Source organism: Hoplias malabaricus, chromosome 7 (assembly GCF_029633855.1).
Source record: "Hoplias malabaricus isolate fHopMal1 chromosome 7, fHopMal1.hap1, whole genome shotgun sequence".
NCBI classification, from domain to species: domain Eukaryota; kingdom Metazoa; phylum Chordata; class Actinopteri; order Characiformes; family Erythrinidae; genus Hoplias; species Hoplias malabaricus.
In genome coordinates, this window is record NC_089806.1 from 11143290 (window position 1) to 11162688 (window position 19399).

Consider the following 19399-nt stretch of genomic DNA (forward strand, 5'->3'; position numbering starts at 1 on the left):
TGACAGAGCTTTCTCCAAAATTGGGAAATGGCCTGCCACTTTACATAAAGCTATCATCCACAGTTGATATTTTTAAGTCAAACTTGAAATTCTATTTATTTTCCCATGTTTTTCCTCTTCAACGGCTGTATAGCTTTTAGTTCTATGTCCAGGAAATGTTTTTAAGTATTTTATAATTATTTTAGCATTATTTTAGCTTTAGTTTGATTTATTTATTGCTATATCTCAGTGCTCTCACAGTTTTTATTTTTGTTTTAAATTGTACAGCCCTTCGCCAGGCCTCTGTGGTCTTTTTAAATGCACATTAGAAATAAAGATTGATCTGACTTAACTAAAGAGTTAAATGCACACACTGCTATTTAAACTACCCCTGTGATGTGGGTGTAGGTTGATGCCTGGCGTTGACATTAGACTTTGGTTTAGGGTTAGAATTAGACGCTTGCATATTGGTGCATTAACATGCGTTTTATAAATTTGTTGTGATACTGCACTGAAATACAATATCATTCATTATCTGTAACCACATATCCAGTTTAGGATCGCAGTGGGTCAATAGGCACCCATGCAATGGGGGAGGAAACCCACGCAGACACAGGGAGAACACACCACACTCCTCACAGACAGTCACCCGGAGGAAACCCACACAGACACAGGGAGAACACACCACAAGACAATCACCCGGAGTCCCTGGAGCTGCGTGACAGCGACACTACCTGCTGCACCACTGTGTGGCCTCTCGTAATGATAATATTCAAGCTCCAATCCACTGTGAGAACTACTATGAGGCCAGTTTTGAATAAAACAGCAGACATTTATGGATCTGGATCCAGCAGGTAGCCCAGCAGGTCCATTTACCCCTGTCTGAGAGTAAACTCCACTAAAACACGCTGTGGTGCTGTTTCAGCAGCTCTGCATTAAGACTTCACGCTATTTCTGCTTCTCTCCTCCAGAGAAAACAGGCCTGACTCCAGCGCACACACAATCACCAGGACCTGAGTGTGTTTGAGTTTTAGCACTGGAGGCTACATTCACTGAGGGGTGTTTGGGTCTGCGCCAGATTTAAATACTGTCTTATTCATCAAGGCAACACATCACATTCAGACTCATGTTGTTACTCCCAACTCCAAAGCCTTTAGGGGACTTTACTAGAGAAGATTCCAAAAAAGTGATTTTAATCCAGTTCATTTGAGACCGTTTCTAACTGTCGGTTCATACTCAGATAAAACTCAATGATAAGAGAAGCGCAGGGGGAGGGGGGTTCTTTTATACACCCTTTCATTGTTTGGAAAACGAGCATACTGACTGTTGCAGTTTTCACCATTTCAATCAAAGACATACCTTTATAATCAAAGTCATTTCCGGACTGGACACAGGGCAGTCATGCACACACTCACACTGTGTATATGAAGCTATGTGTAGAATGAAGCCTGGCATTGTCTTGCTGAGATAACCATGGACCTTTTCCATGTGTAAAGTTGTTATTTTGGAGCTTAAAACATGGACTCTTCTGACCGAAGCACAAGCGTCCACTGTGTGTGAGATGAGCTGTGGCCCTGAGAAGAATTACTAGAATGTCATCTGTGGGTAGGCATTGGGAATTCGTAAATGCCCACCACAGCCCACATTTAGACATGACCCTGCCGCATAGAACTGATTTATGGCTCTCTCTTTGTGTTACACAGTTTCAGCTGTCTGAGAGCTCAAAGGTCACGCTCGTTCAACAGTGGTGTCTGGCTTTGTCCTACACTGAGTTTCTCAGGATTCCACAGTATTATGTACGGTAGATTGTGTAAGACCTGAATCCTTTGCAGTCTTGCATTGAGAAATGTTCTTTTTCAACTGTCTGACATCTCTCTCATAGAGTTTGGCCCAAAGTGGTGAGCCATGCCCCCTCTTTACTGCAGAGACTGGGTCTTTGGTGGATAGAAACTGCTTATAGTGCAATAATCTCGATATGGTGTGACTTGAATATTCTATAAACCTTTCACTCTCATTTTGGCTCTGACCCCGGTTTTTGGAGTTTGTTGCAGTCGCTTCAGAAATTTTCAACTTGTTAATGTTGGGGTACTTTGTAAAATGCCAAAAAAAGGCAAAGGATCTACAATGTGTTCGTTTGCTTTATTTAACTGAGAAACAACAAAGAAAATATTTTCAGTGTTCAGTGTCCCACGGATAGACTTGATTTTATTTCTGTAAACAAAGAAAGATGTACAGCATGATACAATTAAACTACTAATATCCCGCTATGCTCTGTGGCATAACAATTCTCAGCAGGCCTCATAGACCTTGGAAAAGTATTAATTCTCTATTAAAACAGATCCAAATATTGGGGTAACTACTTGTTATGAAGAGTGAATGTACGGACAACTTTTGTGACCTATGGGTGTCCTGGCACCTTTATTACACACTGTGAGTTTTTTGTTTCTATTTTTTTTTTCTAACTTGTCTCTATACAATATATGATAAGGTGACCAGATCTGAGATGGTGAAAAAGAGGACCAATTAAATGTTTACAGAGAAGGTTTTCGACCAATAACGGTAGCTCTACAGTCAGACCGTCCAATCAGAAGATTTTAGGCTACTTCACCACGCCCCCTTCTCACTCAAGCGAACCAATCGGAGTAGGGGAGGGTGGGACTAGTTTGTGAATGAAATGCTTCTCGAAATTCTATGTAAACTCTAGAAAAACAAAATCCCGGACGTTTGTGAAATTCCGCCCGGACATGTCCGGGTAAAAGAGGACGTCTGGTCACCGTAATATATGACCAACTGTTTAAACCCCCCTTCTCTAAAAGCTGAATACAGTCAGGGCTCACACAGTTTTAATAATCTCAGTAGAATATACATGGTAAGCAGTCTGTAGCAGCTACTAATATGGCTAAGGACTCCATCATCAGTGCTACCTGTGGGTGAGAGGGGTATAAATCACCTGTGCTGTGCAGTAGTGGACCTGTGTTCTCTACACAGAAGGAACTCCATCCTATACATCTGGGATGAGCTGGAGTGGTGTTTATGATTCATGTTAATCACAACTATGTGCATTACATCAAATTCTTACAGCAGTGTTCCAGTATCTAGTGCAAAGCCTTCTTTTCTAATGCGTGAACACACTCTTTATTAAATACCCTTCATTGTAGAAGGAAATATGGGATGAGTAGTTGTCCTGAAACTTTTGGCCACACAGTGAGCGTTGGCTTCTTCATGACTGAATTAGAGAAACTGTGTAGTGAGAATAAAGTGCGTTACTGTCCCCTAGTGGCCACTAACTGCATTTTTAATTTTTATTTTTCATTTGACACTTTGGTTTTGAAGATCTGACCTGCTTCTGCTTTTTCTTTTTCAAAGAAGAAAACTCCTCTAAACTTTGGGAAATGTGTACCTTTTGAGAAATGTACAGAGAAAACAGGGGTTTAAAATGATGTGATGTTTAATTCAGCTTTAAAACTGCAGTGTTCCAAAGACTCAAATAGGGATTCTGAGAGACAGGTGATGGTACATTAAGAGTAAAATACAGTGGTAGAGCCTCTGGAGGTTAAAGAGTTCATACTTGTGTGTTCTCAGTGAAGGTACTTTTACTGCAGTCATTATTTCACGTAAGTAACATTGCCTTTACTGAAGTATGGGCTTTGGTCTCTACACACGTCTGATGACTGATGGGGGAGCTCTATTTTCCACATGAGCTTCATTAGAGCTGACTAAGCGCGCTGCATCTCAGCTACTACTCAATCACTTTGTTTTCTGCAGCACCAACAATGGCCAAAGGTCTCATAAACATTCTGTGGATTCAGGTTTTATAAAATACACTGAAAAACACAGTGTGTACAGTTCCCCGACTGCTGGAGTAAGCTTTAATGGGAATATATATATATATTAGTGTAGGATGGAGCCATATGTCTTATACTACATTGAGGGGGGTGGGGGCAAAAACCATGTACCCTTAAAGCCCTAATGACCAGGGCCAATGCTGTTTGTTGATGTTGATTTATGATTCATTTGGGGATCTGGAGCCTACCAACACACACACTGTGAAACAATCAGCAGTGTTTATGGTGGATTTGCACTGGATAAGAAATCTTGGTGGAATTAACAGAGATTCACGCATTGCAGTTGCAATGTGGATCAGACACAGCAGTGATACTGGAGTTTTTTAATTCTCATAACTGTTCTGAGAACAGCACAAACAATATCCAGCCCTTAATGACCTTATCTTCTAAACCTTTAAAACAGATCTTAGACAGGAAGATGGTGGAAAAATTAATGAATCATCCACCCTGTTGTTGTAACTGATGTAAACCATATAATGGTAACAAATGAATGAGTTGAATACACGTTTATAACACGTCTGTAGGCTGCTACTGTGAACAAACATCCACCTACAGCTGCCAGAAGTGTCTCTCCACTGAGTGGTCCCTTAGGTGGTCTTGTGGACTGAGTGTGTTGCATCGTTCCATACCCGAGGTTCTCAGCGTACAACTTTGTGTCTGATTTGTGCTGCATATTTCTTCATTAAATGCTTTCTCCAACTCCTCCTTTCTTGGGAAAACCCACTAAAATCACCCTTACCACAAGATATGGCTGACTATTCCCCCACATGTCGATTCGCACAGGATTAATGTAACCTAGCGTTATTTTTACTGCTTGTTTTACAGGCTCAGGATTCTTTTCTAAAAAGGGAGCGTATACTTTGAAAAACATTCGGAAATGGTCTGTTCAGACAAGATTAAAACCACTGGGATACTCCTGTAATATGTACATTACTCCACCTCCTCATCTCTCCAATCACAGCGCTGGACCCACGTTTATGTGACTGCACAAAGACAACAGTAAACAGAGCAAAACCGACACTTAACACGGGGGCGGAGAAATAAGAGTAAATATGGAGAAAACAAGAAGTGGGAAGAAAGAGAACTGAGCAAAAACGACTAAAATCAAGTGCTTCTCATTCGTACTCACAGGGAGCCTCGGGTTTTCTCAACGGGTGCTGAAAGCTGTCCTTCTGAACAGGGCTGTGGTGTTTGATCCTTGTGGTTTGTTGACCAAAGCATGTCACAGATATTTCATTAAGACCCCGGAACAGTCTTTACTTGCGGAAAAAACAGGGTTTGAATGTGTCCCTTCAATGCACCATCAGAAAAAGTGTCACTGCAGTGGTAACTTCTGCTGCCACAGTGGTGGTAACACTCAAGACGCACATATTCTGTACTTTTAATTGTGTTGATTTCATCTCCAGCACTTTTATTATGTTCTTTTATTTTACACAGTTCTATAATGAAATATTCTTCTGGAGAAGAGACAGTATTGTGTCTTTAGGGAACAAAAACAGGACTTTATCACCACCGTTGAACCTTTAAAGGTACACTTACAGTGTTTGTACTTCTTGTGACCAATAATCTGCCTCTACCCTCCCTATATTTCTGAGAGTGTCAGACCTTGGGAAAAGTGTCTCTCCTGAAGTTTCTGCAAAGTTTTGAGAGTCTTCAGGAGTGAAAGAGGAGGAGCAGTGCAGTTTAAAGTGCTGTCGACTGAAGTAGGGCATTAAAGAGGTGCATGTTGTGAAGCTTAGTGATCAACTTTAGAGCTCAGCTGCTGCGGTGAATTGACTTTTTCTTCCCCTCTTTTCTTTTTAAGAGTTTAACTGCTCCTGAAAGACACAATCGAGGATTTCAGAGCACCTCCAGTTGGAAGCTGCCCCTAAGCTCAACTAACAGTGAATAGCTCAAAGAAAAAGAGGTGGGGTGGTGGGGGGAGGAGAAAACGAATAACTGTTCTACAGCGAGGAGGTCGACTGAGGACAACAGCTAAAGTGGATTCTGTTGAACAGGAGAGAACTTTAAAGGTTAGATACCGTTCTGTGTGAAAGCTATATCAATTCCAGTCCAAACACCCACTGACTACAATAACCTGGAAGAAAAACATGTATTTAACATGAAGTAAATCAGAGTACCCACAGTACCCAAAGCCAAGGGTCAGCTAGGGGTAATAAAACTAATTGTTCTCTTGAGTGATGGAGCTTTGGGATGAGTTGGTGTGGTGTTAGGGATCCAGAACTAATCCCCCAGAATCAGTTTCTTACCGCAGTGGTTGAATGCTAACAAACGTTCACAGCAATGTTCTGATACCTACTGTAAAATCTTCCTTGAAGAGCAGAAGCTGGAACAAACCCCTACATTTCCACTACTGACTGTTCAGAGGCAAACTGCAGTGTCTCTTCTGTAAGGCAGTAGCTCCGGAGTTTACACTCTTAGCTGCACCCACAAAGGCTCGCCACAAAGGGTCAGCCACCAAAGTAGACTTGGCGGAGGTGTTATGCCAGATGCCCTTTCTCTCTCAACCCTCTAAGTTCGTCCGGAGAACACAGAGAGCTCCACACAGACAGTCAGCGGAGGTGTGTTGTCCAAGTCCATCTACATGAATTTGGTAGAAGCCCAAGCCCAGAGTGCCCTACATTACTAATACACTGTTTTGATGTAGACATATTACAGTTGTACACTCTTTATTGTGTTTACCTGAGCAGGGAATCAAATCCCATCGCTTTTTTTGGCCTCATATGACCTATGACATTCACGTTTCCACGGCACCCGACTCGCTGTTTTGTACCTGCTTCGTTTTCCCCTACCACAGCTAATCTCCAAAAAGTAGCCTGTGATGTAGCAACAAGAACTGCAGGCTTTTGGACACCGCAACAATGGCAGTTGTCATAGTTAAGCATTGTTTACTCAAGGTGTATTCATGTGTTGTAAGTTTTTTTGGGGGGATTGCACACAGTTTTGTACTCCAGATCAGACTCATCAGCGTAGTTTCATTGTTTTCACTGATGCACCACCCAGCACTCACTGGAGTCATCCGTTGGCCACCAATCCAAGCAGTGTTTGAACCTCTTCAGAAGTCCATGGTATAAAATCGAATAAAAAAATGAATGTGATCACTGCGGTAGCTTTGCGAGTTGTCTGCAGATCCTCATGATTGACAAGTCACTCCAGCCAGTCTCTGCTGGAAGTTTATATGTCATATTTAGTCCCTACTCAACTCGCTTGGCTCCAGGAGAGAGCAGGAACTAAGAAAGAACCCGCTTCCAGGAGTCAGGTACCTAGTTTACCTAATGGAAAAGCAAAGAAAGTTGAATATAACAGAGTCAAGTAGAGTAGAGTAGGTACCATGCAGTGGAAAAGTGGCATTAGGAAGGTCAGGTAGTGAGGTTGGAGGACCACAAACACCACTTCAGCTCATCCCAGATGTGTTGAATGGTGCTCCATCTGTACTAGACCACAGACCAGTGCATTGGGCTCCAGAGTGTCCTTCTTTAAGTTGTGAATGTGCCCTGACCTGAGGCAGCCATGTGTGGACACTAATGTAGTATGTTATCCATGGTGTCCATCCATTACAAGGGTAAGCTCTTGGTAAATCACTGTCTAAACCTGCTCTGTTTGTGCTGTTTATCACAGTACAACGTTTAGTTTCAGTCTGTACATGGTGATGCCCTGAGGAAGATGACGTCTATGTCTTGCAGCTTCTGGAGTTTCATTTTCTTCCTTATCATTCCTTTCTAGGGACTTTCCTTTGCCTTTGTTCCTTTGGGATTACTCGTCGGACCCTGAGCCCAGAATCCTAGAAAGCAGCTTTTGTAGAAATCTGTACAAACGCAGCCCCACAATGAACAGCGATGAAATTATTCAGGATGCGACTAAAAATGCAGCAGCACAAAGGCTTGGGAAACATACATGGCGTGTGGGTATTTATGAGAAAAAGCCACAGACTCTTCAGGCGGTTCTCCACAATGCAGCGAGACAATGATGGAGAGTGCCCTGCCAAGCCAATGAGCTCATCAAGAGAAGAGAGTGGAAAGTTGTGGCAGGGCCAAGTCAGAGGCCTATCTAAATTCGATATAGTGTGCATTTCATTAGCTGGAGCTAGGTATGACTCCAGACAAGCAGCAGAGGAAACACAAGCTTCAGCGAAGCACAGGAACAGTGGGGCTATACTGTATAAATACAGAGCTGTTAGAAAGAGCAGTGGATCTTTCCCTTATTTACATTACATTACTGTCTGAGGGTAATCCATTTTCGCTTTAGTTTTTCAGTGGAGAATGGAGCAGAGTCCATTGTACCAGATTTTGAAGAGCAGACATCCAAGACAGTATAGCCTTGCTTTTTCTGGATGGGTGGTATAGCCCCAGTTCTTAAATAGCCAGGAGCCCCACAGAACCCCAACAGAGTGCATATGATTCAGGGTCGTGGATCATTCTCTGCATACCAGGAGGTACTGTAATGCCTTTCAATGTCTTTCTAAAGATAAAGAGGTCAACTGGTCATCATACTGACATCCAGTCCATTTTTTTCTGCTCACACTCAAGTTAATCCTGTGTGCTCACAAACAAACATTAGTTCCAAAGTTTCATTGCAATCAGAACCAATCTGAGCGAGCACATGTTCATATTTACTTTGCACAAGAGCAACAAAACAATGCGAGTGCTCCATGATTATTGCTCTCACATTTTAAAAATATGCTCCTCTATTTTTGGCATTAAAATGATGCCAGGAAAACCCAGGCTCACACCAGTATGTGGCAGATAAAGGCAACAGCGTCTTCAAAGTCATTGTGGCAGCTGCAGGGTTCTGTTTTCATTTTAAGCCAAAAAGCCTGAGATGTAACACAGTCGACGTATTTATTAATAATCACAGATATACACCCTGAGTGGTTATGCTGCTACTTTCCCATGCACTATTCAGCTGTCACAGCCTGGTATTAAATGACACTTGGTCCAGTACCAATCTGTAGCCTGGTGATTGGGAAGCTCTGATCTAACACACTGCCCCACTATGTCCTGATTAACTAAACCTGCTGTCTGAGTGGCTCTGATAGTGCCCCACCCCTGAGCCTCACACAAGGTCACGACGGGGAGAACTTGTTTTACTCGTCTCAGCTTATAATGATACCAAACAGATATGTGCGTACATGGAGATTGTTAGTAGTAGTATTAGTACTATTTTGTAACAGTTTATAACTATTTTATATCAGTATTAATATTATTTATAGTAGTTGTAATAACAGTATTATTTCTACTATTAATAGCACTGGTAGTAGTAGTTTTAATATCATTAATTGTATTTGTATTATTATTTGTTTAATAACGATGATGATATTATTAATATAATTATTAGTTGTAAGTGTAGTATTATTAGTAGCAACAGTAGTCCCAGTAAACAAGGAATGTCCCTGGACGTTCAAAATAGGTCTAAAATTAGTCTGTCCGTCAAGGACATGTTTTAAACGTCAATGGACGTCCAAAATCCATCTTAATAAGTTAGTTAAGTGGTGACCAATCGATAACGTCAGTGGACGTCCAAAATGCGTTTTATACAAGTAATTTATTTCGGGACCAATTAATAATGTCAATGGACGTCCAAAATACGTCTAATAGTCGTCTTTTCAATGTCTGTGTTTGGACGTCTTTTCAACTATCATTTTCAACCTTAAGTGAACGTTGATTAGACGGCAGTCATTATGTTATTTCAAAGTTGAATCAACGGCTAAATGTTTACTGGGGTAGTAACAGTATTAATATTAATATATTTGTACTATTAATAGTAATCGTAGTTTAAGCAGAGTTAATAATATTGTTTTTTTTTTATTATTCTTAGTAGTAGTTGTAGATTGATGATGATATTATTTGAAAGGTTCTAGTGTAGTTTAATGGCTGTATTCCCTTTAGTAGTGTAGCACTGCTCTGAGGGTTTCCTGTGCAGTAAATAATGAAAATGATGACGCGGCTGATGGTGGATCAGGATTCCTCGGTAGTCACGGTGCCAACGCGCCGGCGCACAAAATGTTAGCGCGAGAGCAGCACTGTGCGCAGGCGCACTGGCCCAGCACTGCAGACAGCGGGTCTCGGGCTGTGTCTCGAATCTCGCATAACTCCCTAGTCCCTACATAGTGCACTCGGTAAATTCACAATGAATTTATCAGAATCGCTGAGCTCTGTTTGAGAGAAGGAGTCGTTATTCCTGTATGGTGATTTACATGTGTATATATATATGTATGATGTTTTATATGGCCCCCCAGCCCCTCTCTTTTTCTCTCTCTGATCATTTAATGTACGAGATCATAATTCACTTTGTAGGGAGTAAGGGAGCCTTTCTCTGCGTCTCCCAAATGGTTCTGTATTTTATCTACCGTCCATTGTACACTTCGTGGGGGAGTCGTGAGCTATTTGGAGTTCAGCCCCATCCACCCTCTCACCCCACCTCACTCTCTCGTGCCTACGATGGGCTCGCGTTAGTGACGGAAGGTGCGGTCCGGAGGGTAGCGCGCGTTAATGAAGAAGCCGCGCTCCTCGAGAATGTCGCGGTGCAGCGGGGCTGCGGGGGCGCGCGCGGAGGACGCGAGCAAGCAGCGGCAGCTCCTGTCCTTCTTCTTCTATCAGGCCGTGAGGGACCACAAACCCGTGTGGATGCTGGAGGACATGCGCACTATGGAGACCTTTCATTGGGAGGAGCGCGAGTCGCAGCGCTCGTACACGCCATCCGAGGCTCTGCTGTACGCCATAGTGCACGACCACCAGCCGTACGCCCAGTACCTGCTCCGAAACTTCTCGGACGGGGCCCTGGCCATGCCGGGGGAGAGCCACTGCTGCTGTCCGTCCTCGGCGCCGCACCTGGCCATGGCTGTGAGGTACGACCGGAGGAACATCCTTACCCTCATCCTGCAGGTGAATCCTAACTCTGCCTGTTTCCCTTTCAGCGCTGTAGTCTGTGCCTCTTACCTGTCAGATTCCTTGTATGTGTAACACACATGGCGATGTAAAAGTTGTTCTGCTTCTGACCCTGAGGTGACCCACCAGCTGCCGGGCTTCAGCTCCTACATGAACCGGAGCGGCTGCTTCCACGCTGAAGACGGGAAGACACCCCTGCACCTGGCCTGCGAGCTCCTGAGGTCCGAGATAGTGGTTCTGCTTCTGGGGAACGGCGCCTCGCCTCATCTGCGGGACCACAACGACATGACCCCCCTAGATATCGTCCTGGAGCAGCTGGGGGCCTCCAAGGTCAACGCCGGCCCCAAGAAGCTGTGTCTGGAAAGCCTCCTCATGTTCATGCCCCAAGTGCGCTTCAAAATGAAGGACGTTCTGGAGAAGGACCCTCAATGCTGGTCCAAAGTTCTGGGCGAAGAGACGTTCCAGTACCTGACCGGGAAGGTCCCGGCGCCACTCTTCCTCATTGCTATGCAACGCATCCTCTCCCAGCTTCCCCCAAAAGAGTTCCCCCACAGCCTGGACAAGCTGCCCATACCAGCCGCCCTCAAACCTCTACCCAAAGCCTTCAGACAACAACAAAAGCAACAACAGCGCTACACACTGGCTTAGCCCACTGTATTTAAGATTTGCACTTTACAGACGTGTGCTCCTATTTACTCAAACGTGGCATGAATCTTAGAATTGTATCCGCAACCCTCAACAAGGTGGGTGATGTGCAAGATTTAACCCAGTCTACAGACCAGTGTGAGTTGTCCATGGGTTAAATGTTGGCCCCTCATATAGGGGTCCCACGGTACAGACAGTCTAGCTCAGAAAACACACACTCTCTCTAAATTAAGACAACCCACTATGGGCTCATATGGGTCCCAGATACAGAGTGGGCACTGGGCTCCTGGGTCCTACTAAGAGCCCATGTACCAACCCATCAGAGCCCAGCTAATGCATGTTAAAACAATGCGGGCCCCTCTACTGCTGCTTTTCCACTGTATGGTATCTATTTGACTCTACTTTTCTTAGTGGAAAACCAACCACGTACCAAACAAGTAGAGCCGTGTGGAGTCAATTAGAACAGGTAACATACAGTGGGGAAAAAGCACCAAATGATGTGAAGGCTAGGAAGATAATACTTCCTTAACATGTCTCAGTAATGTCTCAGATGTATCACATTTTAACAACTGCCTGAAAAACTAGAAACATTATTTTGTGTTCCAGCAAAATGAACTGAACTGAAATATTGGATGATATTAGTGTTAACTATCGATTCTATTTATGATATGCTCCACACTGCATATGATTATCATGATGAAAAAATATTGTAATTTTCATATCACCCATCTCTAGATAACTGTATGGCAGCAAGCTACATGCCACCGGCCTCAGCCATGACAACAGACACAGACCTACATAACCACACTGGCTCTGTAATGTGTCATCTGCCACAGAGGCAGCTTTTGTCAGTTCTAAGACCTACACCAGGTGGTATTTTTACACCAAAAATAACACCAGCCTGTCCAGGTGTGTGTATCAATGATACACACGTGACACATCTTATATAAACAGGAAAACAAAACTGATGAGTGGCTCTTATCAGCATCAATGTCATTGTGACATACACTGACCTACAGCATCTCAGAAAGTGACATGACTGGGGAAAAAAACAAACAAAAAAAAGACCAATCACACCTAACAGAATAAGCTCCTGTAGGTGTTGGTGTGGGTCTGTGTCTCCGTCTGGGCTGGTATGTACATGTTATGTAGCTTTATGAATACTGCCCTGTAGTAACTGTGTAATCATTCTATCAGATGGTGTGTGTGTGGCATGAAAATACCTTTTGCAGCCTCTGCAACTCAACATGAACTCTACCGGGTAGTAATCGTCTTCCTCTAGTCTTACGGACAATATAATGGAAACATAATGATACTGCTTTTAAGTGACTTATAGGTTGTGTATGTTATTATTGATTTAAAGGGCCCATATTCCTTTCCTCCTGAGGTCCACTCATAGCATTTTAACTTCAGTGTGAATGGGAAAGAGGCTGGGTTAGGTGTAATGCAAATTTGTGACATCACAAATGCAAAAACCTGTAAACCATTAGGCCTTTTTCCATATATGAACTATGGACTGCAATGTTTACATACTAAATCTTTATTCAGTTTTTCACGATATGGGCCCTTTATCGACGCTATAAACCAGCGTCTGGGTCTTTTAACGGCATTATTAAATAAGAGATCACCACATTTTCTTCCATAGACTGCTGTGTAACAGTCTACTATAAAGAGTAACATTTGGCCCCGCCCACTGGTGCATGGTGATGTCATAATAAAAAAATAAACATGATGTTTTAAGGACATGGCATAATACATTAAATAGAAGATTAAAGACTTTAATTTTTTAACTGATATGTACTAATGAATCCTTCTTAACTGGAGCAGGGACATGAACTAACAAAGTAAACCATGGTCAGTTCCAGTTTGTGGTTGGCTTTAAAAGCAATAATTTAATAACTATTCCTTTCAGAGCTTGTTTTAGTCACTGGTCTGGTTTTACATCTTCACAGAAACCCAAAGAAAGCCTTTGACTCGCATTACCTGTTCTTACATGGTCTGCATGTTTCTGAGTGTTTTCACATAAATTCCTGCATTAGAACGAGGAACTCTACTGATTTAAAGACAAAGGGTTTCACAACTCTTTAATACTGACAGACTGGAGGATCAGGTTAACTGTCCTCCTGTAATAAAATAAACAACATGCCTTTAAGAGTGTAGAAAAGTCAATGTGAACATTCTAACTGATCTGGAAAAGTGTAATACCTATAAATAATATGAAAATCTGAAGCGAATCCGTCTCTATTATTCTCTCATCCAGTGCTCATCTGAAGGGAGCAAAGGTCAAGAATGTATATTGTCGCTATGGGAACTGTTATTAACTGTTAATATAACCAGTGGATTGGAAATTAGTTGTAAATAGTGAAGTACAATCTTCTATTAATTGTTATATTTAAATTAAAATCAATATATTGTTCCAGTTCTAAAGGTATGAAATTAAACTTTATTACATCCGAATTAACATTCCATTTGGCATCGCTTTAGAATAAGACTTTCTGTTTATAAAAATCTGTTTATATGGTTAGTCGGTATGTTGTTAATGCATTAAAAGTCATTAATAACCAGTTATAGCACATATATAGAAAGGGAAACACTGACCTGTTGTTTGCCAAATAGTGAACTCATCCATCTACACTGTAAACCTTAGATCTTGCCAGATACTGACCTCCCTGTCTTTCCCATCAATCGACATTAAGCCAGTCACCTTCATCACACATTAATAAGTTTAACCATTTAACCACCAGATTTAATAAAGCCTGGGCACAATAGGCAATAGGGGGCGGCACGGTGGCACAGCAGGTAGTGTCGCAGTCACACAGCTCCAGGGGCCTGGAGGTTGTGGGTTCGATTCCCACTCCGGGTGACTGTCTGTGAGGAGTTGGTGTGTTCTCCCCGTGTCCGCGTGGGTTTCCTCCGGGTGCTCCGGTTTCCTCCCACAGTCCAAACACACGTTGCAGGTGGATTGGCGACTCGAAAGTGTCCGTGTGTGTGTCTGTGTTGCCCTGTGAAGGACTGGCGTCCCCTCCAGAGTGTATTCCCCCCTTGTGCCCGATGATTCCAGGTAGGCTCTGGACCCCCCGCGACCCTAAATTGGATAAGCGGTTACAGATAATGGATGGATGGGCAATAGAGCCTACTTAGATAATAGAGCAGGAACACACCACCAGTCCAACACAAGGCGTTACTCTCACTCACTTACCACCTTTTGTAGCAGTGTGTTTTCGGACAGTGAGAGGAAGCCCACACAGACACAGGGAGAACACACCAATCTCAGGGACAGTGACCTGAGGTGGGTTGGAATCCACAAACTACCTGTTTTGCCACCACACAGCCAAGCACAAATACCTCATCCTTCTTCACTGGTCTTCTGTAGCCTGTCCTCACGGTCCCCAGATGGACTTTGTTTTCACTCCAACACAGAAAAAGGGAGAGGGCACTGCTGTGTCTGATCCTGCGCAACACACCACTACATCTGTGTCACTGCAGCTCTGAAACTGATCCACCACCCAAATCATACCTTGCTCTGTGGGGTCTTTCAAATTAATATTCACCAAATAACACTGAAATAATATATCTACAGTAAAATGTAATGACCTTCAGGGTTTGAGGGTATTAAATTATTAAATGCTATTGTTAGATTTGTGAGACATTTTGAGAATTTCCTGGAAAACACAGTAGAGTTACAGTAAAGACATTACTCTCATTACTTTCAAATGGTGTCCGCACTGCTTTAGTGCCCTCTACAGGCGACAGAAGCGAACTGCGGCACAATCCAAACAGAACACAGTGGGTGACGGTTTTAACTGGAGGGACTGAAGAAAGACAATAGACCAGTGGTTAATCCCGCGTCGTCCTGATGGCTCAGGGTTGATTTTATGAGAGTCGTCTTTAGAAATCTGACAGATACATTTAGACGACATTTAATGATGAAATAATATGATTTTACTTTTAAAAAGCAGCCGACATCTACTGAACTGTTTAGTGCGTGTCCCTCCCTTGTGCCCAATGATTCAGGTGTGCTCCGTCACTCCGTAGTGTTGCCAGTCTCCCCCGACCAAGACACGGCAGGAATTTATGGCGCTAATCTGACATAGTGAATATTGTGAAAGAAAACATATTACAGCCTATGCTCTTGACTCTCACACAGCATCAGCAGCATCTCCAGCAGCTGTAGAAGGAGGTTCCCAGTAAACAATAGGTCTAAAAGTAGTCTGTCCGTCAAGGACATATTTTAAACGTCAATGGACGTCCAAAATCCATTTTAATAAGTTAGTTAAGTGGTGACCAATCGATAAAGTCAAAGGACATCCAAAATACGTCTAACGGTCGTCTTTTCAATGTCTGTGTTTGGACGTCTTTTCAACTTTCATTTTCAACCTCAAGAGAACGTTGATTAGATGGCAGTCATTACGTTATTACAACGTTGAATCAACGGCTAAATGTTTTCTGGGTTAGATGTGCACACGACGAAATGAACATTCATTCATTCTTTCATATTCTGTAACCACTTATCCAGTTCAGTTCGATAGTTAACACTAATCTCCAGAGCCTACCCAGAATCACTGGGCGCAAGGCCGGAACACCACCTGGAGGGGGCGCCAGTCCTTCACAGGGCGACGAAATGAAAAGTACAAATCAAGTCTTAATTATGACCTTATACTCCAAATATAGTTTAGAAATTGACTGCAATGAACTAACGGCAGCACCCTAATGAACACCAGTCAGTGACAGATGCTGTAAATAATGTATATTAAAATACAAAAAATACAAAAACAAAATAATAATTCGTTAATCATAATCGTGCTAAAATGTACAATTTAATTGTGATATTGATTTGCGCTCATATCGCCCACCACTAATTCATACTGAGTTGTTCTCCAGCCCTAAGACAGCATTGTATACAGTCACAAAGGTGATAGTGATACAGTGAGCAGAGAAACGGGAAGTAAATAGAAAATGTCAGAAGTGGGGTTCTGCCGCACATTTCAACACTTTAAAATGAGTTGTAAAATCACAAAAATACAACCCAAGAGTGAACCTACTGTGGCTGAAGTGAGGAGAGGAAATGAAAAAAGAGTGCTGTCAGAAGTGGGATTCGAACCCACGCCTCCAGAGGAGACTGCGACCTGAACGCAGCGCCTTAGACCGCTCGGCCATCCTGACACTAAACACTGAGTACAGAACATCAGCTACATGAGTGATGTACATGTATATAAATATCCATTCTACATACACACATAGTCATGTGCACTATATATACACGTGTAATGTGTTTTTGTTAATAGAGTTAGTTGAAAAAAACCACGAGGCTCAATTCTACATATAGCTCCCTCTTCACTCCGTAGTGCACTATTTAGTCATATAATAGCGGCCTCTGCAGCCAAAGACTGAACAAACCACCCTACACTAACAAGAGTCCTTGGTCAAGAATCCACAAACAATTCTCGCCTCATAATAAGAGTTAGACGCATTAAATCTCCCAAGTATTGCGCCTGCCCAGTAAACAAGGAACGTCCCTGGACGTTCAAAATAGGTATAAAAGTAGTCTGTCCGTCAATGACATATTTTAAACGTCAATGGACGTCCAAAATCCATCTTAATAAGTTAGTTATCAAGTGGTGACCAATCGATAACGTCAGTGGACGTCCAAAATGCGTTTTATACAAGTAATTTATTTCGGGACCAATTAATAACGTCGATAGACGTCCAAAATACGTCTAAGAGTCGTCGTTTCAATGTCTGTGTTTGGACGTCTTTTCAAATTTCATTTTCAACCTTAAGAGAACGTTGATTAGACGGCAGTCTTTACGTTATTTCAACGTTGAATCAACGGCTAAATGTTTACTGGGTGTGCTAATAAAAGTAAGTATATTGATATAGAAGTCCTAGATTAAGGTCTTTATGCACCAGTTAGGAACTGAGAAGACATTTGAAATTTTGACCACACCCCTTTATATATCACAATATAACTCCTATAATGTGGCATCAATTTTTAAGAAAGAAATTTAATATGGGGTTGGGGGGCATTTGCAGATTTGGCAGAACCCAACTGGCAAACAAATAAAAAATACTAGATGTGTAATTTTAAAATAAAAAAAAAGATTCCTCTCTGCTTTTTACACTTTTGTGGGAATTGGTGAGGTTTTAAGTTGCAGCCAGCCACCATTTTAGCTTCATTAATGAAACGCTGTTGTCCAGTCCGCGCTTATGCCGAGATCAGACCACACCAATTTTGCCCGATTTTGTCGTATCCAACAAATTTCCTAACGTCAGAACTGAATACGAGCATCAGAGATGAGGAACGGTCGTGCAGTGTGACACAGGATCAAATTAGTGATGTGGCGTCTGAAACCCCCCATAACACCCCGCCAAACAGACTAGCATGTTAGGATTTTTTTTTAATCTTTTCGCTTAATCTGACATTTCCTTGACGATGACCAATAGGAGGACAGAAGGACAGAGCGCTGTCTGGCACACATGTAAACATGAAAAAGAGAAACAGGGAGGCTGCTCAAGTTCTCTTTGTAAGACAGACAGTCCATACTGTAGGGTGACCAGACGTCCTCTTTTACCCGGACATGTCCTCTTTTTTAGACTTAAAAAAATGTCCGGGCGGAATTTCACAAACGTCTGGGATTTTGTTTTTCTAGTAGTGATGTGTCGGTCGCGAACGAACCGGTTCAAAGAGCCGGCTCTTGTAAGTGAACGATGAGAGCCGGTTCCTGTCTAAGACCGAGCTATTTTTTTTAAGTCTTGTCATTCAACCAATCAGAGAACAACAAACAAGCGCCAACCCTCCAAGCTGAGACACTTGGTTTTCCTGAATGACAATCTGTTTTCCAAAAAAAAAAAATAGTTGAAGAAAACGTTAAATCAGTTAAATGTTTGTTGACAATTGTGGTTGTTTTAATCACTACCGTTGAATGCTGCTGTTTTGCACTTTGCAGAGTATTTGTTTATTTTATTACATAGAGTTATTACAAGAAAGCCATAAAAACAATTGGCCATTGCAACACTATTTGTTATTTTTAATATTGAACAATAATATTTTGTCCATATAGTCATGTAAAATGTAGGTAATATTGTTCTGTACCAGTGGAAATAGTAGGTAAAACAAAGAGCCATTTAGGAGCCGAAAGAGCCGGCTCTTTCTGAAGAGCCGAGCCAAAAGAGCCGGCTCCCCAAAAAGAGCCGAAATTCCCATCACTATTTTCTAGAGCTTACATAGAACTTCGAGAAGCGTTTCGTTCACAAACTAGTCCCGCCCTCCCCTACTCCGATTGGTTCGCTTGAGTGAGAAGGGGGCGTGGTGAAGTAGCCTAAAATCTTCTGATTGGACGGTCTGACTGTAGAGCTACCGTTATTGGTCGATAACCTTCTCTGTAAACATTTAATTGGTCAGTCTGCACGTCAGTAGTCCTTGTTTACGTCAGGCAAAGCTCATGTACCTACCCTCATCTCGAGCAGCTATGCCGAAACGTAAATGTAAGTTCTCGGATGAATTAAAAAAGAAATTCCCATGTTTTGTGTAGCAAATAAATGTGTAAAGGACCTAAAAGCACAGATAGGTGCTAAGCATACAACCCCCCACCCCCCCAGAACAAAGAATGGTCCGCGTCAAACGTGTAGTGTTGCCAGTCTCCGCCGACCAAGACACGGCACAGTGAGGGCGATGGTGAGCAGAGAAACGGGAAGTAAATAGAAAAGGTCAGAGGTGGGGTTCTGACGCACATTTCAACACTTTAAAATGAGTTGTAAAATCACAAAAATACAACCCAAGAGTGAACCTACTGTGGCTGAAGTGAGGAGAGGAAATGAAAAAAGAGTGCTGTCAGAAGTGGGATTCGAACCCACGCCTCCAGAGGAGACTGCGACCTGAACGCAGCGCCTTAGACCGCTCGGCCATCCTGACACTAAACACTGAGTACAGAACATCAGCTACATGAGTGATGTACATGTATATAAATATCCATTCTACATACACACATAGTCATGTGCACTATATATACACGTGTAGTCTGTTTTTGTTAATAGAGTTAGTTGGAA

General features: G+C 42.5%; 1 protein-coding gene and 2 non-coding genes across 3 annotated transcripts; 1 reads left to right on the top strand and 2 right to left on the bottom strand.

Moving 5' to 3' along the window:
* The first annotated feature begins 10270 nt into the window (after nt 1-10270).
* Nucleotides 10271-13553, top strand: zgc:112001 (uncharacterized protein LOC550384 homolog). Its single transcript, XM_066677447.1, has 2 exons — nt 10271-10705; nt 10826-13553. The coding sequence occupies exons 1-2, from the start codon at nt 10313-10315 to the stop codon at nt 11354-11356; spliced, it is 924 nt and encodes a 307-aa protein (XP_066533544.1). The 5' UTR covers nt 10271-10312; the 3' UTR covers nt 11357-13553.
* Nucleotides 13554-16433: 2880 nt separating this feature from the next.
* trnal-cag (transfer RNA leucine (anticodon CAG)) lies at nt 16434-16516 on the bottom strand. Its single transcript has one exon. It is a non-coding gene; the product is annotated as a tRNA-Leu (tRNA).
* Nucleotides 16517-19182: 2666 nt separating this feature from the next.
* trnal-cag (transfer RNA leucine (anticodon CAG)) lies at nt 19183-19265 on the bottom strand. Its single transcript has one exon. It is a non-coding gene; the product is annotated as a tRNA-Leu (tRNA).
* Between the last annotated feature and the right edge of the window lie 134 nt (nt 19266-19399).

Bases quoted from the DNA above. Each gene is read 5' to 3' on its own strand.
- zgc:112001 (XM_066677447.1), top strand. From the start codon at position 10,313: ATGAAGAAGCCGCGCTCCTCGAGAATGTCGCGGTGCAGCGGGGCTGCG. The intron at 10,706-10,825 runs GTGAATCCTAAC...TCTGACCCTGAG, and splicing joins TCCTTACCCTCATCCTGCAG to GTGACCCACCAGCTGCCGGG.